Consider the following 24,261-nt stretch of genomic DNA (forward strand, 5'->3'; position numbering starts at 1 on the left):
ATGTTTATGTGGCAATGTTTGGTGCAATGTTTGGGTGTCCAGTCCATCACTTTACTGACCCTGCTCACGTCCAAAAGGTCTTTTTCTAGGTGTTTTTGACTTGGACAAATTTTTGGACAAAAATGGGGTATACAGATGGACGACTTAGTGGTCTGGACAATCAGACGGCTGGGCGTATAGTTAAACGATTTTCGGGAAAAAATATATTGGACGTATTTTTCAAAAATGGACCTTTTCCCATGTCCAACTTTTGGCGAATAGCGACTTAGGCCCAAAACGGACTTAGATGTTTCTTTTGATTATGCCCCTCCATGCCTCTGAGACCCGTTTATTCAAAGAGTCATACTTCCTTGCCAATTAGTAGATAGCAGATCAAAAGAAATTCCAGTAGGTATTACAGAAGATACTGGTCTGATTCGGAGATTTCTCCCTCCGGCCCCTTGGCACCTCCACCATACAAGCCATGCAGCCAATTTTTAGAGAAACTACGCAACACAAATGTGTTTGTTGTTGAGCAAAAAAAGGAAAACCAGGTCACAGAACCAGAGGAGCAGAATCAGACCAACGCGGAAGAGGAAAATTTACAGCCGTGCCAGAGCAATAACCAGAGCTATAGGGAGCTTACTGTAACCCCAGTAAATGAAACTACATCTCCAGTAACAATTGTGTTGCAGAACTCCATGAAAGATAGCGGAGAGAGTTGGCCCTATGCCTTTTAACATAAATGAATGGTGCAAATTGGCCACCAAAATTCTGATTCACTAGGGTCTATGAAAATATAAGAGCAAAAATTCAGATTTTGATAAGCTTATGCATCTAGCCTTGGGACCACACTATTATAAATTTGGCTTTCTCACTCACCCATACCAGTTTGTAAGGAGGGTCATTAAGAACATAAGAATAGCCTTACTGGGTCACTAGCCCAGTAGCCCTTCCTCTCAGTGGTCAATCCAGGTCACTAGTACCTGGCAAAACCCCAAAAGTAGCAACATTCCATGCTACCGATCCAGGGCAAGCAATGGCTTCCCCCATGTCTTTTCTTAATAACAGACTCTGACTTTTCCTCCAGGAAATTGTCCAAACCATTCTTAAAACTAGCTGTGTTATCCGCTCTTACCAGAACCTCTGGCAACGCAATCCAGAGCTTAACTATTCTCTGAGTGAAAAAAAATTTCCTCCTATTGGTTTTAAAAGTATTTCCCTGTAACTTCATTGAGTGTCCCCTAGTCTTTGTAATTTTTTACAGAGTGAAAAATAAATCAATTTCTACCTGTTTTACTCCACTCAGGATTTTGTAGATTTCAAATCATATCTCCCCTCAGCCGTCTCTTTTCAAAGCAGAAGAGCCCTAACCTTTTTAGTCTTTCCGCATACGAGAGGAGTTCCATTCCTTTTATCATCTTGGTCATTTTTCTTTTAACCTTTTCTAGTACCACTATATCTTTCTTGAGATAAGGAGACCAGAATTGAACACAATACTCTAGGTGAGGTTGCACCATGGAGCGATACAGAAGCATTATAACATTCTTAGTCTTAGATTTAAACAATTTTTATTGATGCAAACAACAGCGGAAGCAAAACAAGGGCACACAAAGGGTGCACAGCAGAAACAATGATGCATCATATACAACACCATAACAAGCAGGAACAGGAAACGAGTAACATCAACAAACCCCCCTCCAATCTACTCAGGGCAAGCGAGGCCAGAGTTGACGGAATGGCACTCTGAGGCCCTGGACTCTGAGGAGCCCCGATGAAGCCACACCACCTCCCTCCTCCCCCCCCCCACTTATCCCCAAAGAACATACCTGTGACTAAGTTCCAGAACCTTTCAAAAACACCCCCCTTCCCAAGTCCCCTCCCTGGTGTCTTAGTTTTGTTAACCATCCCTTTTTTAATAATTCCTACCTGACCTCATGGATCATTATCCAGAGTGGTTGATTTTGGAAATGGAAAATTATGTCCCCAATGCGTCTGTCTCATATATTGGAAATTAAACTACCCAGTTATGCAAAGGATAATAACATCATTTTTGATACTTGGAAGACCCTGAGATGTATAAATAAGTTAACCGAAATCCCTATAGAACAGTCTTTGTGTCAATCCCTATGGCTGAACTCCAAGATACAAATAGGCGGTTCTAAAATTGCCTGGAAAGACTGGATGCAAGCAGGCATAAGAACATTAGAGGATGTTGTTTTAAATGGGAGATTGCTTGAATTTTCACAGTTGCAACAATCTTTTGGTATTTCTAAATTTCAATTTTATAAATGGTTGCAACTGAAGCAGGCTATTCAGAAGGGGTTCCCTGAGTGGCGTAATTTGAAAAATTATTACAGCTTGCAATTCCTCTATTTTCAGACGGACATCCTAGGACATCAAGCCGCTAAGTGGTATAAATTAATATTTGAACTTATGAATAAGAAACCCAAAAACGCTCTTAGAGACATTTGGAGCATTGAGATTAAGATGTATATTTCTGCATCTCGATGGCCACGTATTTGGTCTTGGAGGATGAGATGTACAGCTTCAGCATCTATGAAACAAACTTGTTTTTTCTGTTGCATCATTTATTTTTGGACCCCGGTTAGATTGAATAAGTTGGATAATTCAAAGTCTAATAGATGCTGGCACTGTTATCTTGACATAGGAACATTGGATCATTAACTGTTCTATTGCCCTAAAATACTGTTTTTTTGGAAATCGATTTGGGGACATATTACTAATATTTTAGAATCTGAGATTCCTTTAACTTATGAAGTAATAATCTGTAGTACCATTTTGTATATCAAAGACTCCTAGATAAATATAAAATAAGTCTCTTATTAATTATGACAAGTACAGCTATACAATTGATTACACGTAACTGGAAAAACTGGGATTGTTTCAATTTTGCATTCTGGTGGGCAAGTTTATGTCAAATATATAAATATGAAAAAATGAGAGCTGATCAGTTAGGGAATTTTAAAAACTTTAATCTAATATGGGGTCCATTGACATCTTTTGTAGATTTAATATAATTATATATTTGTTGTTAGAAAAATTGCACATCCAGGGAGGGAAGGGGGAGGGTGGGAGGAATATAAAGGTTATAATCAAATATTATTATGGATGGGGACAGGGTGGTTTATAAGTTTAAATATGTCTAAGTGGATAAATGTGTAATTTTATGTTTAAAATATGTAGTGAATTATGGAATTATGATAGATCTATAGATTTTTGAATGATAAAGAATAATTTGGGTGGGAGGATTATTGGTCTGTAAGAATCTTGTAATATTTTAAGTGATGTCTATAGTGTAAATGTTTTATTTATTATTCTTCACTTATTGAAATTATTTTATAATTAATAAAGATTATTTAAAAAAATATAATAATAATTCCTAGCATCCTGTTTGCTGTTTTGGTTGCTGCCACACATTGGGCGGGAGGTTTCATCGTATTGTCTACAATGACACCCAGATCTTTTTCTTGGGTGTTAACCCCCAAGGTGGACCCTAGCATCTGGTAACTGTGATTTGGGTTATTCTTCCCAATGTGCATCACTTTGCATTTGTCTACATTAAATTTCATCTGCCACTTGGACGCCCAGTCTTCCAATTTCCTAAGGTCTGATTGCAATTTTTCACAATCTGCATGCATTTTAACAACTTTGAACAATTTAGTGTCATCTGCAAATTTAATCACCTCACCCGTTGTTCCAATTTCCAGATCATTTATAAATAAGTTAAATAGTACCGATCCCAGAAAAGACCCCTGTGGCACTCCACTATTTACTCTCCTCAACTGAGAAAAATTACCATTTAACCCTACCTCTGTTTTCTATCCGATAACCAATTTCTAATCCACAGCTGAACTTTACCACCATTGCATGACTCTTTAATTTTCTCAGGAGCCTCTCATGAGGATACACCACATCAACCGGCTCAAAGACGTCAAACAAATTGGTGAAGCAAGACATCCCTCAGCTGTACCCCTTTGCAAGTACTTAGAACTCTTTCGCCTCTGTCACAAGACACCCTAGAGCTATCTGCATACAAAGTATGGGTACCTGATGCAGTACTTAAAGATCATACACATTGGCCCAGTACAGAAGATTATGGTCACAGACAGCATAAAGAATTTCTATTAGAATTATTATCCCCTGAGATTACTAAACACCTTCTGATGTTTTCTGAGGACCCTAAAGCAACCCCTTTTGACACTTTACTGCTCAGGAATGAGAAGTCCCAGCCATCCCAATTAATTTCAGTATCAGAAGCCAGGAGGTGGCTTGCTGAAGGATCGCCCCAATACTCGAACAGCACTAAACAGGATCGGTAAAACTGCGAGGGTCCGCTCCGATTCAATGCGATTCTGTATAGACACTGGTGTGTGATTCTCAGCTACTTCTTAGGCGGCTGCCGAGACTGGCATCCTATACAGAATCAGCCTCTGAGTGTCCTCATCCTGGTTGCTATTTGTTCATTTGCATTCATGATCTCAGATTAGAGGATTATATCCCATAGCATGTTGAGTCAAGATGGCGCCAATGCCCAAGTGGGCTTGATCTAATTTAATAGAGACTTCCATAATCAGATATTCCCCTAATGCCAGAACAGCCTTGCAGATTTTCATTAAAGTCTTCTCAAGATCTACATAATTCAGTGACTCAGGCACCTCTCTAATTCTTAAATTGTGTATCCTGATATGATTTCCAATAGCCTCCATTCTATTACATAGAAACATGATGGCAGATAAAGGCCAAATGGCCCATCCAGTCTGCTCATCCGCAGTAACCATTATCTCTTTCTCTCTATAAGAGATCTCATGTGCCTATCCCAGGCTTTATTGAAATCAGACACAGTCTCTGTCTTCACCACCTCTACCAGGAGACTGTTCCATGCATCTACCACCCTTTCTGTAAAAAAACATATTTCCTTAAATTACTCCTGAGCCGATCACCTCTTAACTTCATCCTCTGCCCTCTCATTCCAGAGCTTCCTTTCAATGAAAGAGACTCGTCTCATGCATATTTCGCCTTATGACGAAGACCACTCGCCATTTTAGTAGCCTTCCTCTGGACCAACTCCATCCTTTTTATATCTTTTTGAAGGTGCGGCCTCCAGAATTGTAGCTCTTCCGTTTGTTCTCTCTATCCTCTATTTTTCTCCCTAGCTGACACCCATCAGTGTGAATGTCCCTCATCATCTCCAGAAATTCCCCCATTTGCCTCAGCAAAATCTGTCCAGAGGTCATGAATCCACATGCAGAGCTTGTCTCCTTGCAGCACTGCCCTGCGGCATGCTTTTTCCTTCATGTGGACCATGCTGCCATTGGTGTAAATGAAGCCCTTTAAATCTACCATTCAGTGCTTCATTAGTATCAAACTTCTTTCTGCAACCTTCTATCGCTGATCTCAAGCTGCTACAGAGGGAAAAAGGGTCAGATAGTCACCAATGACAACTGTTTTTTTTCTATAGAGCAAGAGGAGCCAAAATCTTAGACTGCCATCACTGCAAGCAATGTCACTTCCCCCTTCCAAAACCCACTTATTTTCTGTCCTATAAGCTTTAACCAAAATATACAAGTCCATTCAAAATACGAATACCATTGCAATGAAGATGATATATATACCACCAAAGTAACTGAGACTACAATACATTGTAAACTTCTAACGTAATATATTTGCAGGCACTCAGTTCAGTGACCTTACCAACATTTGTTCAGGTCAGAGGAGCTATAAATTATTAGCCAATTTAAAGTCTAAATAAATGCGCTCATATCACTTCACATCATTAGCTCCATCATTAGCATTGAGACAGTTTCCAAATAAGTCAATACTCAAGTTGTGTTTGTATCCAGTAGAGGCAATTTCTGCTGTCAGCAAGTCTCTCCTTGTAGTGATTAAACTCAGTACTGCCACTGAATTCTGAAACCGACCTTCATATTAGAGAGTGACACGGGAACAAATTTTTCCCCATCTCTGTTGGAACTCATTTTCACGTCCCATCCCGTCCCAGAGAGTTCTTTTCCTGACCCTGCCCCATTCCTGCAAGCTTCGTCCTCATCTGACAAGCTTCAAACTTTTTAAAATCATAAGTGTTCGAAGCTTGTGCGGTTAAGGCAGAGCTTACAGGAATGGGACAGGGACAGGGACAAAACTCACAGGGACGGGATGGGGAAATTGAGTTCCTGTAGGGACAGGGAAAAATTTGCCCCTGTGGCATTCTCTACTTCATATATCGTAAGTCCCGGTCATCTCACAATATCATCTGTCTGCCTATAAGAAGTTCTGGCTCTCAATATTCACGTCCCCACTCTAAATATTACTTTTATTAGCATTACTTTTATTCTATTTTAACTAGTAAATCGGCTAGATACCTGTTGATGGTTGGTATATTAAAATTTAATAAAACTTGAACATCATCGCTATGTGTGGGTGACTCACATCGGAATTTTTCTTCTTTATACTGGAGCCTGGCTGTTGTGGGACAGTATCTATACTTGTCCAAAGTGTATGCCTATACGGTGGAAGGTGAAATATTTATGTGCAACAAATCATAGGAAAGAGAGGGCCTCTGGAGGTAGCGAGAGGAATGCAGAGCTCTTGACATCACATGAGCCCCCTCCTCTCCACAGAACACTCACCAAAGTGGGGTTCATCCTGGCAACCTTTGATCTTGACGCCTTTGGGCCCTGTCTCTATCAAGAAGTGACGAACAAGCTGCTCCTTGGGGTCACCTGAGGCAGAGAATGAAACGAGTCATTTAGTGACAGAGGACACACAATCCTAAACCAGTGCACCTGCAGCCTAATGGTTAGTACAGTGGCCTGAGGAACTGGGTTCAAATCCCACTGCAGCTCCCTGTGACTCTGTGCAAGTCACTTAACCCTCCATGGCCCCATGTACAAAATAAGCACCTACATATGTAAACTGCTTTGACTGTAACCACACAAAGGTAGTATATCAAATCCCATCCCCTTTCCCTGTTTAGATGCCTCTTCTACAAAGGAAAGAAGGCACCTACAGTACACTCTTTTCACAGAATAATAGCATAACTTGGTATATACATGCATATAGGCTGGTGAAAATGCTCAGACCACAATGCCAGAGATAGGTGCAAAACCTTTATAGAACACCATAAGTTATGTATGAGAGTCTGTGACCCACCCAGGCTCTGCAAGGTTTAAAAAAGGTTTCGATAATTTCCTAAAAGAGAAGTCCATAGGCCATTATGGAAATGGCTTGGGGAAACCCACTGTTTATTCCTAGGATAAGCAGCATAAAATCTGTTTTACTACTTGGGATCTGGCTAGGTAGTTGGGACCTGGATTGTCTACTGTTGAAAATAGGATACTGGGCTTGATGGACCTTCGATCTGTCCCAGTATTGCAATTCTTATGTTCTTATGCTTATCTGTCAAATACACAATAAGGCCCTCTTTTATCACATCATGATAGAGCTTTCTACTGTGGGCCAACGAGTTAAATGCTCTGACGCTTATTCAATTCCTATGAGTGTCAAGAGCATTTACCTCGCCAGTGCACGGTAAAAAGCTCTACTGTGGTTTGATAAAAGGGGACCTAAGTAAGACTAGCGCTTAGGGGGATATTTGGCATTTATGTACATGCTTATGTTCATATACACACGTGCAAATGTCAGTATTTCAGTCATTTATACATCTAATTAGTGTGTAAATGACAAAGCTTTTTTTTTAATATACAAATGCCCCTAAAAAAGCCTGGGAGAATACAGCACAGTTCTTCCATCAACAAAGCCTAGGGTTACCAGGCGTCTGGATTTTCGAGGACATGTCCGGAAGTCTGGACGGCTTTTCACACCCGGCACGCGGATGCTGTCTGGGGCCAGGTCTGGGGGCGGAACGGAGCGTGACACAGGCAGAACGGGGTTTGGAACTGGGCAGGGCTGGGGGGGGGGGGGCGTGGCCATGGGTCCAGATTTTCCTTCAGGAAAATCTGGGAACCCTAACGAAGCCGCATCCCATGAACAGTGATCATGAACAGCAAAAGGATTCACCATGTTCATCCAACTGATGCCTCCAGCCCCATCTCATCCTGCCTCCAGCCCTGCCCCCACACAAACCTCGTCTCTTCTTCCCTGACTCAGGGCTGCAGCTGGAGGCCTCCGAGCACGTGCGGACGTGACACAGTTATATCACAAATGCATGCGATGCCATTGCATCGCCATCCGCGCATGCTCGGTGGCTCTCCAAATGCAGCCCTGAACTTGGGTCCTTCCAAACCCCAGACAAACTGCTAGGTTTTGGAAATCCATCTAGGCACCAGGACAGTCCTCTAAAAAGAGGACATGTCTGGGTTTCCCCGGACATCTGGTAACCCTAGGGGAGAGTGCCAGTAGCACCCTGTGTAATCACAAGAACGAAATATTGTCTGTGTACTGTTGAGGACTTGTCATCCTCTCCTCTAAAGCAGTGTTTCTCAATTCGGTCCTGGAATACCCCCGTGCCAGTCAGGTTTTAAGGATATCCACAATGAATATGCCTAAACTTGATTTGCATACACTGCCTCCATTATATGCAAATTTCTTTCATGCATATTCATTGTGGATATCCTGAAAACCTGACTGGCACGGGGGTACTCCAGGACCGTGCTGAGAAACACTGCTCTAAAGGATACATCAGTTTGGAAAAATGATGAGTAAACAGGATCTGGAGTTAGACTATTATTAAGACTTACCCCAATCAGTACATATTTAGGTGGGTTTTTACAAAGCTGCACTGCTGAGCAGCGCACTCTATATGCCAAACTGCCTTTAGGAATAAAACGGACAGCTTGGTGTTTAGCACGTGCTGCTTGGCAGTGCAGCTTTGTGAAAGGACCCCGGTAATTATGTGTTTCATGGTTTTGGTATACAGCAGGGGTAGGCAATACCGGTCCTCGAGAGCCAGAGCCAGGTCAGGTTTTCAGGATCTCCACCCTGAATATGTATGAGATGAATTTGCATGCACTGCCTCCTTGAGATGCAAATCTATCTCATGCATATTCACGGTGGATATCCTGAAAACCTGACCTGGCTCCGGCTCTCGAGGACCGGAATTGCCTACCTCTGGTATACAGTATACCAAAATAAACAGTTAATTCAAAGGAATGTCATGATGTGTCCACCAATATAAACTCTAATATTTACCAGGAGAAATGGTGTTTTTCCCACTGATTTTCTCCTGGATTTGTCATTGTTGAAATAAACACTGACGAGTAAAGTTTATGAGCAAAATTTAACTACCATTTAAAACTGATAACAAGGACCCCTAGGGATAGCTGAGGTAGGATTACCATATTTTTCTCCGGGAAACCCCGGAAACATGACCCCCACCCCATTCTGTCTCCAGCCCCATCCCGTTCCACCCCAGCCCGCACCATTCCGCCTCCAGCCCCGCCCCATAAAGTCCCGATCCCAGCCATCCCCAAAAAAGCCTCCTCTCTTCTTCTGGATCAGCTCCAGCCACATTTGGAGGGCCAGGAGTATGCGCAGATGTGTGTGATGTCATCTGTGCATGCTCAGAGGCCCTCCAGATAGGGCCGGAGCTCGTCGGGGCTTTCCAAAACCCATACAAATGTCGGGTTTTGGAAAGTCCATCCGGGAGCCTGGACAGTCCTCTAAAAAGAGGACATGTCCAGGTTTTCCCAGATGTCTGGTAACCGTGGCTGAGGGCATTGAGTGGAGGGTAGGAAAAGGGGCATGAGGCATGGAGGGGGGTGGAAGAGGGTTCTCACTAATACAGAATTGATAGTGCATTGGGTGGAGAGCAGGTCTGTGAATCTGCAGGTGAGGGCTGAAGGGAGGTGGATTCTCACCTTTACAGGGCTGGTTGAGGGCGCTGAGCGGAGGTGTGGCCACCTTCAGTGCCAGTCCATAGGCTCCTTGGAAGGAATTACTGTCACGGATCAGAAAGGAGCCCGGATTCTTATCCTTCAGAAGAGCAATGGCTGGCGGTAAGAGAGAAGGAAGCAGTGAAAAGCAACCATTGCAATGCTTATGTAAGGCTCCCTGCACTGGAGTACTACATCAGGTCAAAGATAGTTCTGCAGCAATTCTGTCCCACACTGTGCATATTAATAATGTAAATTTTATGCATTGGTTTCATTTATAAATAAAGTAGTTATCCAACTATGGTGGGGTTGGATAATATAGTTTGTCTGTTTTCATTCTTTTTTTCTCTCTTTTTCAGTCTTTATTATCCCTTTTTTTTCTTTTTGCTTTTCTCCTCTATCAAGCCCTCACTACTTTCTGCCTTTCTCTCCCCGCCTCTCAGTGTCTTTCCTTCCTTCCCTTCAGTGGAATATTTCATTAGCTGTTCCAGGAAGACCAAAGTCATCCACCGGACACACTCCTTCACAGCTTTCCCCTCAAATAACCTGATCTGTAAGTATATACAGTCTTAAAAGTCATTGTTAAGATGTTAAAATTTACATTTATCTTTCTGTGGAAGCCAGTGTCATTTGGCCAATGACACCTGAGCACTCTCCCGCCTCTTCCTCACTTTTGTCTGAAACTGTGCTGCCATATTCCGGATCATTATGGCTGCTGTTGCTGTTCATGAGCCAGCAGAAGGCTCAAATATGAGGTGGGAAGGGAAAATATAAGAGGGATCAATATTTAAAGTGATTTAAATGGCCAGAAATGGCTCATGGCTGTTTAAATTGCTTGCCCAAAGATAACAGTAGATATTCAGCAGCATTTAACTGGACAGAGCTACTGAATATACCTGGTTAGCGCCTAAGCCATAACTGTCAACAAGTCTGTGGGCAGAGTCAGCACGGATAAAGTGACCACATAAATACAGTCCTTTCTTTATGCAGTTCTTAACCAGTTAAATGCTGAATTTAGGGTTAGCATATGGCTCCAGAAAAAGGAGGACTCATTGAGACATCCAGGTTTTACTTCCATTTGTTTCAGTAGAAGTAAAACCCAGATGTCTCATATGCTAACCCTAACTGAATATCAATTTGAATATGAATATTAAACAGATGCATTTTATCCAGCTACGTATGTCCAGATATTCAATGTTTGTTAAACTGCATAGAACTGTAAGGCTTAGAAGTATACAAATATGATTTTATGTTATATTATGGAATCTGGTCCTCAATTGGGGTTCCTGCTGGCTATGATCATGCATACTGTGAGAGATACATATGTTTAATCTAGCAGCAGATTAGAGTTTGGGTCCTATGATTTTCTGAGCCAGTCAGAAGTACTGCTTTAACTCATCTACACCACCCACCTACCCTGGTCCCGGGAGATGCTTGGCTTGTACCAGAACTTGGATGTGTCCTGAACAGACTTGACATTTATTTGATTTTCTTGTTGTAGATCTGCAAACACAGAAAACACAGGCAAAACGGTTGGTGTCAGAAGCTACAGTTACGGATTATCAAGCAAGACAAAGTTGTGTCTGGGGCAAGCCTCACTGCCACAAGTTGGGATTCTATTCCTACCTAGCCCTGGGCTGTTGCTAAAATATAGACTGGAACCAGGCCGCTGGAATATATATAAAGTCAGACTGACTACTCTTCCTAAGAAGCAGTTGGATCAAGGGTGCTCAACTCAGTCAGCTATGTTTTGGTATAGTTGATATGCCCTGAGGACTGGATTAGAAACCACTGATTTGGAGTAGTATACAGGTCATTTGTATTCACTCCTGCTCCTGGAGGGCTGCCAATGGGTCAGGTTTTCTGGATATCTCTGAGAAAGCATCAGGTAGCATTGCATGCCAATTGCCCACACTCTAAGCAACTTTCTCACGCATGTTCATTAGGAATATCCTGAAAACCTGACCCACTGGCAGCCCTCCAGGTATAGGAGTGAATATTTTGGATAGGCTCTGTATAGCTCCAACCTTAATGACAACCTTTGGAGCTTTGCGGTTTAAGCCGTTTTTGACATATTTGTTGACGGAAGATTCCTGAAGAAGCCATGTCGGCGAAACAGGGATGATCCTGTTGGATCTCCACACTTCAATCAAGACCTCTAAAAGAACTGTTGGGAGTTTTTTTGGCCTATGAAGCCCATCTAAGGCCTTTATTCCTCAGGTTGGGACAAGAACCTTTTTTCAGTGAATGTTCAAGGTAAGAAGGCGTTTCCCTGTTAGTAAATAGTTTCCTATTTTTGCATATGAGTAATAGTTGATGTGGTTTTGAGATTGTGAACTTACTTATTCTCCAAGAAGATTTTGAGTGATTTCAACTACCCCTACATTGACTGGATAAATGTTACATCAGGGAATGCTAGGGAGGTAAAATTCCTAGACGTCATAAATAACTGCTTCTTGGAGCAATTGGTCCAGGAACTGACAAGAGGGGGAGCTATTTTAGATTTAGTCCTTAGTAGAATGCAGGACATAGTATGGCAGATAACTGTGTTGGGTTTGCTGGGAAACAGTGATCATTACATGATCATGTTTGAGCAGATTAACTGGAGAGACGTCGCTAAAGAAATCTACTGTAGCGGCATTAAATTTTTTGCAAGGGTGACTACAATAAAATAAGGAAAATGGTTAAAAAGAAGCTAAAAGGGTCTGTGGCAAAAGTGTAAACCAGGCGTGGATGTTTATGTTGTTTAAAAATACCATTGTGGAAGCCCAGACCAGATGTATTCCACATGTTAAAAAAAGGTGGAAGGAAGAGAAAATGAGAACCAGCGAGGTTAAAAGGTGAAGGGAAAGGGGCTATTACAGCCAAGAAAATATCCTTTAAATAATGTAAAAATGATCCCAATGAATAAAATAAGAAGAGACATAAGCCCTGGCAAGTTAGATGTAAGCATTGATAAAGAAAGCTAAACAAGAATATGAAGAACAACTTGCCAAACAGGCAAAAAACTCATAGTAACAATTTTTTTTAGGTACATCAGAAGCAGAAAACCTGTGAGGAAATCTGTGGGAACATAGAAATATGATGGCAGTTAAAGGACAAATGGCCCATCTAGTCTTCCCATATGCAGTAACCAATATTTCTTCCTCTCTTTCAGAGATCCCACATGCCTATCCCACGCCTTCTTGAATTCAGACACAGTCTTTGTCTCTACCACCTCTCCCAGGAGACTGTTCAACACATCTACCACATTTAGATTACTCCTTAACTTCATGCTATGCCCTCTCATTCCAGAGCTTCCTTTCAAAAGAAAGAGACTCGACTCATGCACATTTATGCCATGTAGGTATTTAAATGTCTCTAGGAGGAGTGTGTGGTGCAGTGGTTGGATCTACAGCCTCAGCACCCTGGGGTTGTGGGTTCAAACCCCGCACTGCTCCTTGTGACCCTGGGCAAGTCACTTAATCCTCCAGAGCCCCAGGTACGTTAGATAGATTGTGAGCCCGCCGGGACAGAGAGGGAAAATGCTTGAGTACCTGATTGTAAAAACCGCTTAGATAACCTTGATAGGCGGTATATAAAATCCTAATAAACTTGAAACTTATCATATCTCCCCTCTCCTGCCTTTCCTCTAACGCAGAGGTCTCAAAGTCCCTTCTTGAGGGCCACAATCCAGTCGGGTTTTCAGGATTTCCCCAATGAATATGCATGAGATCTATGTGCATGCACTGCTTTCAATGCATATTCATCGGGGAAATCCTGAAAACCCAACTGGATTGTGGCCCTCGAGGAGGGACTTTGAGATCCCTGCTCTATTGAGATCTTTTTTCTGCGGCCCTTCAAGTACCTACAAATCCAAAATGTCGCCCTGCAAAGGGTTTGAGTTTGAGACCACTGATGTAGTGTATCTAAATTTCCAGAAAGCTTTTGACATAGTTCCTCATGAGAGGCTCCTGAGAAAATTAAAGAGTCATTAGATAGGAGGCAATGTTCAATTGTGGATTAAGAATTGGTTATCGAACAGAAAACAAAGGTTAGGGTTAAATGGCCATTTTTCTCAATGGAGGAGGGTAAATAGTGGTGTGTGCGGAAAACTATACTGGGACCAGTGCTATTTGACTTATTTATAAATGATTTTGAAATTGGAACTACAAGTGAGGTGATCAAATATGTGAATGACACTAAACTCTTCAAAGTTGTTAAAACGCATGTGGACTGTGAAATACTGAAGGAAGATCTTAGGAAATTGAAAGACTGAGCATCCAAATGGCAGATGAAATTTAATGTGGACAAATGCAAAATTTTACACATTGGGAAAAATAATCCAAATGATAGTTACCGGATGCTAGGGTCTACCTTGGGGGTCGGCACTCAAGAAAAAGATCTAGATGGCATTGTAGACAATATGATGAAACCTTCCACCCAATGTGTGGCGGTGGCCAAAAAGCAAACAAGATGCTAGGAATTATTAAAAAAGGGTAGGTAAACAAGACTAAGAATGTTATAATGCCTCTGTATTGTTCAATGGTGCAACCTCACCTTGATTATTGTGTTAAGTTGTGATCTCCTTTTCTCAAAAAAGATATAGCGGCACTAGAAAAGGTTCAAAGAAAGGCAACCAAGATAATAAAGGGGATGGATCTCCTCTCATATGAGCAAAGACTAAAAAAGGTTAGGGCTCTTCAGCTTGGAAAAGAAACAGCTGAGGGGAGATATGATTTAAGTCTACAAAATCCTGAGTGGAGTAGAACGGGTACAAGTATTGATTTTTTTTTTACTGCATCAAGATTTACAAAGACTAGGGGACACTCGATGAAGTTACAAAGTGATACTTTTAAAACCAATAGGAGGAAATAATTTTTCCCTCAGAGAATAGTTAAGCTAGATACAGCAGTCAAAAAATAAAGGAGTGATATATGCAGTGTCGTACCAAGGGGGGGCGGGGGGGCTGCCTTAGGGGGGGTGCTCAGCCGGCCCGGCCCCTATCGCGCTTCCACCCTCCCAGCGAGAGCAACAAACCTCCCTCCAGTAGCATTGGCTGCTTCGCAGGTTTCTCCTCCCTCTGCCGCGTCACTGATGACATCATCAGTGACGCTTCACTGGCAGGAGAAAGCCGCAAAGCAGCCGACGGTACTGGAGGGAGGTTTGCTGCTCTCACTGGGAGGGTCAGAAAGGTTCACTTGGGGGGGGAGAGATAGGAGGGTCAGCGGGGGTTCGGCTGGGAGGGGGGAGAAGCGGTCTGCCTCGGTGCTCCAAGGCCTGGCGCCATTACCTTCTTCGGGCAGCAGCAGCTTTTACAATTCACTGCTGTTGCCAGCTTCAGGCCTTCCTCTCTGCGGGGTCCTGCCTACTTCCTGTTTTCATGAAGACAGGACCCGACAGAGAGGAAGGCCTGAAGCCGGCAACAGCAGTGAATTGTGAATGCTGCTGCTGCCCGATGAAGTTCAGGATACCAGTCCTTGGGTGACAGAACGAGGAAAGGGAGCAGAGAGGGAGAGAATTGGGGAGAGTGTTGCTGTACCTAACTGGAGGGAATGAAAGGAGATGCCACGGCTTGGAGGGAAGAAGAGACGCTAGGGCATGGAGGGAAGGAGGAAGGTATGCCAGATCAAGGGAAAAGGAAGGGGGAAAGGAAGGAGGAGATGTCAGAGCATGGAGAGGGGGGGAGGGACAGATGGAAGAAAAGGAAAGGAGAGAGATGCCGGGAATCAGGGAAGGGATGATGCCAGACCGTGAGGTGGAAAGTAAAGAAAGGAGAAGAGAGAGATGCCAGAGCATAGGGGAGGGGGTGGTGACAGAGAGAGAAAAACGGAGAGGTGACAGAGTTGAAATCAATCATGTACAAAGGAGAGAAGGGGCACAGGATAGATAGTTTATGAAAGGAGCATAGAAAGAGGGAAGATGCTATATGGAAGAGAGAGAGAGAGAGAGAGAGGGTGCACACTGGATAGGAAGAGCATAGAGGGCAGTGAATGGAAGGGGCGAGATATAAGGTGAACAGTAGATGGAAGGGGTAGAGAGAGGGAAACAGACACTGAATGGAAGTGTGGGGGAGAGGAAGGACAGCTGCTGAATGGAAGTGTGAGGGAAAGGGGGAGCAGATGCTGGAAGGAAGTGGGGAGGAGAAAGAAAAAAAGGGCACATGCAGGGAAGAGAATAGAGTTAGTTACTGGAAGGGGTGAGGGAAAGAGGTGGAAAGCTATAGGTAGAAACAGTGAAAGAGGAAAATTGAGGACTGAATAGTAAAAAAGAACTAAGACAGAGGCAGAAAATAAATTGAGAAGGAAGACCAGGGAAGAACAGGAGGAAGGGAGCGGAGAGATGCCAGAGCAGGGGGGAAGGAGGAGACAGATACCAGACCAATGGGGGTGAAAGAAGAGATGGAAGGGGGAGGCATACAGTTTCTGGAAGGGGCATAGAAGGAGAGAAGATGCCATATAGGGGCACAGAGATGGCAGACAGTGGATGGAAGGAAGAGAGTAACAAGAAGATGAGGAAAGCAGAAACCAGAGAAGACAAAGGTAGAACAAAAATTTTCTATTTATTTATTGCTTTAGGAGACATGTGTCACTGTTTCTGTGGTATTGCATTGTATGCAGAGTCCAGCTTCTTGCTGGTTCAATTTAACCTTTGTCTATATATTTCTATTTTATCCCCCCTTTTACAAAACTGTGTTTTTTAGCACCAGCCGTGGTGGTAGCAGCTCTGATGCTCAGAATTCTATGAGCATCAGAGCTGTTACCACCGTGGCTAAAATCCACACTACAGTTTTGTAAAAGGGGGAGGGGTAAGTTTGTAATGACATTCCATACTAGGCGAAGGTGTTTTCTGTGTTCTGTGTGTTCGAAAGACATGGTTTTCTGTTAGGATTGACTGCAGGATTGATCTGTACTAGTCTGGCTTGTTTAGTTTTACAATGGGTGTATTGCTGTTGCACTTCTCACTGCAGTATGTAAGATGCTGCCTTTTCCTAGGTACTCATGTGTGACATGTGGCTTGTTACTAAAAATCATGTTTTTCGTACAGATGGGAGGGGGATACCAAAAAATGATGGGCCCCGTGTGTCACACATACGCCACTGGATATATGCAAACAGACATCAGTACATCCTGACGGAAGCAAAACAATGAATTTTTAACAAAAAAACAGAAATTGCAGAGCAGCTACATAATACGTAAATAAAATATGGATAAACCCTTCTACATTATGTCAGTGCTCTATTTGCCATAGCTCTCGGCCTAGTAAATCAAGGCTGGCCTTCATCCATCACCTCTACCATCTCCCACAATGCCACAAAACCTGACAATGAATTTTAAGCAGAGACCTGAGGTCAGCGTGGCAGTGTCTGCTACTGATGATGAGAATGTCACATGGTGGTGGAACATTCCTGGACTCCGGTTCAGCACTGTGTTCCTCTCTGTGTTCCCACTGCAGCATGCAGAACGCTCACTGGAAGTGGGTGGGTGGCGCTTCTCAGGCAGTGGGGGCTGTTGCAGAGCCCCACCCTCAACCTTCTGCCGGCTGACTCCATCTGCTAATAACGGCAAAGGCGGCTGAGGGCTGTTCTCCCTTCCTGTGTAAAATGCAGTTGTAATAGGGAAGGAGGGGGTGGGTGAGTACTGTGCTTCTGAGGGGCTAATTGAACCAAATGGAATCTGTGTCCCAAAAGAAGATGGGGTGAGCATAGAGTCCTCAGGGCTACCTGTGGAATGTCTGAGCAGTGTGCCAAACCCCGCTCTGTTAAAAAACACATTGCCATGTGGCTCTCCATTGTAGGCTGGCAGATCCCTGGGTACGGTAAAAGATGTTGGCTTTACATGCCAGCTTGCTTTAGTGGGGACTTGGCTTAGTGGAAGGGAAATGCTAGGACTCACTGCTACACAGTTTGGGGACCTGGGGCTCTCTTGGATTTGCCTCTCCAGGTTGGTGTGGTGCGGCAGGACAGTCCCTTCACCATGATGCCTGTTCAGTGCTGCATGGGAGCCACTGATATGAAGGTCTTTGAGGCTAAGGAGTTTCGGACTCAGCTTCTGGGATATGGAACTGTTTGTTTCGGGTGTCGCATGGGACGGGCTCAATCTACAACAGGCTACTGGTTGAACAGGCACGGAACATGGGGATGGACTCTGTGGCGATGGGAGATCAGGTTTCACTACAAGGGGGTTCACTGGATGGGCTTCTTGCACAGTCCCCTGTGGGCTGGACACCTGGAAGGGTTGCCCAGGTGGGGTATATCCTGAAGGAGATGAATGGTCCTCTCTGGAGATAGGTGAAGAGCCCTGCAGCTGCTGCTGTGTCTCTGGTGGGCTGCAGGTAGTGGGCTGTTGGGTGCTTTCCAAAGCAGCTGGTAGCTTCTCCAAGCTTCCTGTCAGGAGCGGTGCAGCTGTCTCCTCCTGTGGGATGGGCTTCATCAATCCCTTGGGAGGCTCTGTTGTACCAGCATCTTGCTCAGGTGATCCATTGCTGTGAAATCAGAGAAGGCTGTTATGAGAGGTAAAGACATTATAGAAACCAGGTTATGCTACATTTTACAGCATTAAGGTAAGTCAGCATGTGAATTTTGATCACGTGAAAAAGGCATTTTTTTCTCCCCTATATTATATACATAAGGCTTTATACCAGCTAGGGAGGGGGGAATTTTTAAGAAGTGGGAGGTAAAAGGGCTAGCATGCTTTGGTCAATTAGTTGAAGAAGGTGAGGTAAAAGCTTTTATAGATATTCAGGATCACTTTCAATTAGAAATGAGTGATCTTTTCCCTTATTTTCAGATAAAAAATTATATTAACATATAAGGCGAAGAGTAATGGAATTCTAAAGAAATCTGAATTTGAAAAAAGGTTAGGAGAACCAGTAGCAAAAGGGTGTGTTTCTTGGTTATATAAAATTATAAATGAAGATAAAGCAACCAAAACATTATATATGAAAGCATGGGAAAAAGATCTGGGGAAGGAATGGTCCATAGATGAGTGGGGGGTAATTACATTACACCTTTTCCAGACAGCTAGGTGGAAAATTCTATCAAACTCCTAGTACGTTGGTATATTACTCCGGTTTTAGTTAGCAAATATACCAAACAGAGTAATGCTAGCTGTTGGAAAGGATGTGGCGAAAGAGGTACATTTTATCATATGTGATGGGAGTGTCAAAGGGTCCAGAAGTTTTGGGAGCAAGTTTTTGAGTATGTAAGCAGACTAATTCAGACTCCACTCAAGCTTAATGCTGGAAAGGCATTGCTGGGAGTAAGAATAGAAGGTTTAACATTTTCACAATCTAAACTTCTGGATTTGGCATTTATATCTGCTAGATTGACATTAGCTCAGCAATGGAGTATGTTAAATGTACCTACTTTGAGAGATGTATGGGAACGCTTAGGAATAGTGTGTGAAAAATATAGACTCTCGGCCCTTTTAACTAATCAATGGGCAAAATTTTATGATATATGGGAGAGTTATATTAAATTGGAAAAAGAAGCTTTATGAAAGAACTATGTAATCATCATGGTGCTGGAACAAGGTCTCTTGGGAGGGGGGTGGGGGGGGGTGGTGAGATAGGGAATGGGAACGTTGAAATTGTAGCATTGATAAGATGTTTCATTTTTATTAGTTTAATAACTTTATGAAGTATATTCAATACTAATTGTGTTCTGTACTGAGTTCATTGTATTAAAATTATTAAATAAAAAATTATAAAAAAAGAATTTTGATATGGCTTATGCATGGAAAACACAAAACCCAGGACATTGCATCACTTCTCAAGATTACAGAGATACCAAGTTACAGGCTGGAGATTTTGAAACAGTCCTAGATTCCTGGCCATCCTGTACAAGTGCATTATGGGATTTGCAGCACTGATTTCAATGGGTAGGATCTGGTACTACAAGTCCCACACTACTTTGGAATGTAAGTTCAAAACCAGGACTAGCCTGAATTGGGTAACCTGGAATCTCTGAGATTAAAGCAGTAATGCCGTCAACCTCAGGTAACCAGAGGACCCCAGGTCATAATGGCAAAGCTCAGCCACGCTTGATTTTCTTTAAGAATAATAGGCCTATGTAGGTGGTGGTAAATCCAGGAATGGTTTAGATCAGGGGTGTCCAACCTTTTGGCTTCCCTGGGCCGCATTTGCTGAAAAAAAATGTTTCTGGGGCTGCACAAACGCGCAAACACTGCAGCAAGACAGAGGAGGGAGCCGGCAAGACGGTAAACACCTGAGGGCATCAGAGGAAAACACTGCATCGCCCTCGACCGGGGCCGCACAAAATACTTCACTGGGCCGCAGGTTGGACACCCCTGGTTTAGATGGTCTTTTAGATTACTGAGCTATCTGGTGCTCAGTAAACTTTGGCCAAATAGGTAGTGAAATATATTCTTCCACTTCTAGGACTTACACAAACAACCTTACTTCTCCTGTTTCTCGAAATCAGGAAACTTAAGAGGTAATATTCACTATGGCCCATGTGTTTTACATGCTGGTCACCATAGGCTAATTTAGACTCAGCTATTTAGTGCCAGCCAGGTAAAAGCATTTAACATCCAGGTCTAGGGCAGCCACTGAGAGTTACCCAGATATCACCAGTTGCATAGTAAGGGAGGGGGGGGAGGGTTTGAAGATGCAGACTGCCTTGGGCACCAACTTGACAGGGGCAACGGTGCCTCTCTTTTTTGCTCCCATGCTCCTCCCCATTTTTCTGACATCGCTGCACCCCACCAAACCTCCCCGCAATCCCAACAGCAGCAAGCAGGCTGTCCTACTGTTGCCCATGCCAGCCTCATCCCTCCCTTGAAGTCACTTCCTGTTCCGCCAGAAATAAGCATTAGCTGGTATGAGCTGCAGCTATTCCCGCCAGCAAAGATGAGAAGAAATACAAGAGGAGGGAAGAGTTAGGGGCAGAAGAGCAGGGGGATGTACTGATATTGTAAAGACAGGGAGAGCACATGGAGGGCACATGGGGTGGCGATGCGTGTATTCAAGACAGTGTTGTAGCAAAGGAGCAGATGTTCTATCATCCTCGTTTTGACTTTTCTCTTTGACTATCCAATATATAATAATGAGCAAGGATATGTAGAGAGGCATTTTTGATATGATGTCCAAATCCGAGTTTGGATATTTTGCAGATCACACACAAAAAAATCCAGTAACAAACTTGACCATTTCTGAAACAAAAACAAAATTATTTTGGTTTAGAAAACGGCCATTTCTTAGATGTTTCTATCTTTTTGAACCATTTTTGGGGAAAAAACCCAAAACACATCCAAAAGAAAATCACATAAAACAAGCCATTGGGATGTAGGAAGAGCCAGCATTTTTAGTAGACTGGCCACACAGACATCCCAACAGAGCAGTAGGGCACCCTAGAGGACACTGCAGGGAACTTCACACAAAAGGCCCGGGTACACGTCATTGCGAGTATGAACTTTGTCCCACCAAAGTTGGGTTAATGAGTTTACTCTGAAAACAAACACGAAGACAATAAGGAGACATGTTACAGCATATATTTATGCCTCTCTTAATTCACACAAAAATGATGTCAGCATGTTCAGAAATGTTTGAGACACTTGCTTTTATGCTTGTACTATACATTTGTCTCTCTTTGCAAGAACCAACAATAGTCTCCCATCATACTGGGATTGAGCTTTCCCTGATATCTGCTTTCCATCGCCTTGATATCTTGATGAAGTCTTTCCTCATGCTCATTGCTGACATCACCAAGATTGGGTGGGAAGAAGTCGAGGTGAGAATGTAAGAAGTGCATTTTAAGTGACTTTCTGGCACCCATTAGCTGATATGCTGTCAGCATATTCTCCACAAGCTCAGCATAATTCTCTGATCTGTGATTACCAAGAAAATTCTGAACCAGCATGAATGCTTCCCATGCTGCTGATTCTTTGAGTTTTGCTTCACTTTTCTCAAAACCAAACGTACTTTCTAGGGGCTGAAATGCATCACCATTTTTGTCCATCGCCTTGATAAAATTTTTCAGCAGACCAAGTTTTATGTGAAGTGCTAGAAGATAGATTTTCTCACGATGTAATAACGGCAGGTGCTTCACATTGTATCTGCCAAGTACGGATTCATCTTAGTTTGGACATTATTTCTGCCTGTGGTGATCTTGTACAGTAAATTGTCCGCAGCCATAATAGAAATTATCAGGATGGTTAATACAACCTCGTCTGTTCATAATAATTATAATATCTTAGGCAAAAATAAACAAAATATAAAAATTCACAAGTAGAAAAAGCAGCACAATCACTTTTTAGTATAAACTTTCAAAATACTGGCATATGTGATCGATGAGCTGTCCTAAAATGCAATATTGTGTTACAAAAAACAGTAAAATACCGACGCTTTATGGTAGCGTTATGACGAAAATGATATAAACACAAACTGATGCATAACTTTAAAACAGGATGTGATATACGAAAAATGTTTTCAGATTTACCTCCTCTTTTACAAAGCCGCGAGGCAACAGCCCCGAAGCCCTTTAAATCTCTATGGGCTTCGGGGCCGTTACTGCAGCGGCCTGTACTAAACGGTTTTGTGAAAGAGGCCCTTAGAGTCAGCATTCTTTGCTTATTTTATGTACTTTGACCCTCTCTTATACTTGTTTGTTTTTGAATGAAATCTCAGCATATTTGTAATATGGGACAATTGCATTATTTATGTTTTCTATATTAATAGAGGTTGAACTAAAGAAGAAAAAGGAACCCTCCTAGCTAGATCACCATGCACCCAAAAAAGGTGAAAATGAGGAAAAAGAAAATTTCAAGAAGACTGAAAACCCTCAGTGAAAGAAACCCAAGCTCTCACGTGTGACACTGTGTGACAAACATAAGAACATAAGAAGTTGCCTCCGCTGAGGCAGACCAGAGGTCCATCTCGCCCAGCGGTCCGCTCCCGCGGCAGCCCATCAGGCCCATTGCCTGAGCAATGGTCCCAGACTATCCCTATAACCTACCGCTACTCTTATCTGTACCCCTCAATTCCTTTATCCTCTAGGAACCTATCCAAACCTTCTTTGAAGCCTTGTAACGTGCTCCGGCCTATCACAGCCTCCGGAAGCGCGTTTCATGTGTCCACCACCCTCTGGGTGAAAAAGAACTTTCTGGCATTTGTTTTAAACCTGTCTCCTTTTAATTTTTCCGAGTGCCCCCTTGTACTTGTGGTTCCCCGTAATCTGAAAAATCTGTCCCTTGAGCATGGGGCATTGACGCCATTTGTGAAAGCTTCAGGTTTGAAAATAATTCTACATGCAAAATGACACCAGCGCAAGGTTTTAAAATTATAACCAGGATTTATTGAATTATTGGTTCTATTTTCCCATTATTAGATCAAAAGAATAGCATAATTGCTTACGTTGCGCTCATGGGAGATCATCATCGTGGCCAAAGGCTGGCCTTCTCACAATGGTCTCGTTTTTCTATCTCATTACAGTCTATTATATAACTTTTGGTTTAGTGACATCATCAAGTTTGACGACCAATAACATTTCTATGGGTGGTCTTAAAGTTTAGACAAAGAAACATTCCTCCATGTTTAAAAGTTAGTCAAAGTTTCAGATGATTTCTGAATTAACATTAACATTCAAAAGAATTCACAATTATTAACATGGTAAATTCTCAGTCCTTCCATGCTGACAAGTTCTGAGCCTTAAAGGAAAAAAACTCCTAAGCTGACAGATTCAAATTGCACAGCCTTACACAGAAATCTTACTCAGGAGAAAAAGGGGGGGTTAAATCCCCCTCTCCTCTTCCTGAAGCGTGGGCTTCCAATGCCCCCCCTTCTCCCTATTCTTGAGACTGACTCTAATCACTTCCAGATGTTGTGCTCAAGATTTTTTCTTAATGTTTCTGCTTATAAAACCATTTATATAAACCATTTATATTTTACATTCATGTCACCACATATCACATTCAGGGGCCCCAAACATTCATAATTTCATTCATATCTTGGCCATTCATACTTCATACATTTTATATCTCAGTTTAGGACACGTGATCTTCCTAGCCAGTCTACAGTACATGTGGTATTACTTAACACCACGCTGCTGGGAGCGGGAAAAATTCAGAGAGGACAAAGAAGACAGAAACTAGTCACTGGTAAACACAAAGAACCCAAAATGGATTCCATGTAATCCTGATTTCCACCATGATTTGGCTCAACAGCAAAGTACATACACAGATATTATTATGCTTTCCCTTATATTAATCCTTAGTATATTTTTCTCTGGCCTTAGCTACATTATATTTAAATGTTTTATTCACCTGTTTTTTCGTACGCTTCTATTTGGGCACAGTCCTTAACTAACACAGATGTTTGTCTAACTAGAATTACCCAGAATCATACGAAAAACTGGCGCTACAAAAATACTGCACTATCATGCTTCTGACCTCAATATCGTCCCATAAACAGCACCCCCTGCTGGCCACGA

The 24,261-nt window shown here is 42.6% G+C and overlaps 1 protein-coding gene across 5 annotated transcripts in view; it reads right to left on the minus strand.

The window, feature by feature from the left end:
- TNS2 (tensin 2) overlaps positions 1-24,261 on the minus strand; it is a 274,519-nt gene that overhangs the window by 29,246 nt on the left and 221,012 nt on the right. For all 5 annotated transcript variants that reach the window (XM_033936279.1, XM_033936280.1, XM_033936278.1 and 2 more), the window contains 4 exons: positions 17,158-18,296; positions 11,250-11,336; positions 9,819-9,950; positions 6,630-6,722 (listed from right to left, as the gene is read on the minus strand). In XM_033936279.1, the coding sequence (XP_033792170.1) occupies positions 6,630-6,722; positions 9,819-9,950; positions 11,250-11,336; positions 17,158-18,296 (1,451 nt within the window). The remainder of the gene's footprint in view (positions 1-6,629; positions 6,723-9,818; positions 9,951-11,249; positions 11,337-17,157; positions 18,297-24,261) is intronic.

The sequence above is a fragment of the Geotrypetes seraphini genome, chromosome 3, assembly GCF_902459505.1.
Source record: "Geotrypetes seraphini chromosome 3, aGeoSer1.1, whole genome shotgun sequence".
Taxonomy (NCBI): domain Eukaryota; kingdom Metazoa; phylum Chordata; class Amphibia; order Gymnophiona; family Dermophiidae; genus Geotrypetes; species Geotrypetes seraphini.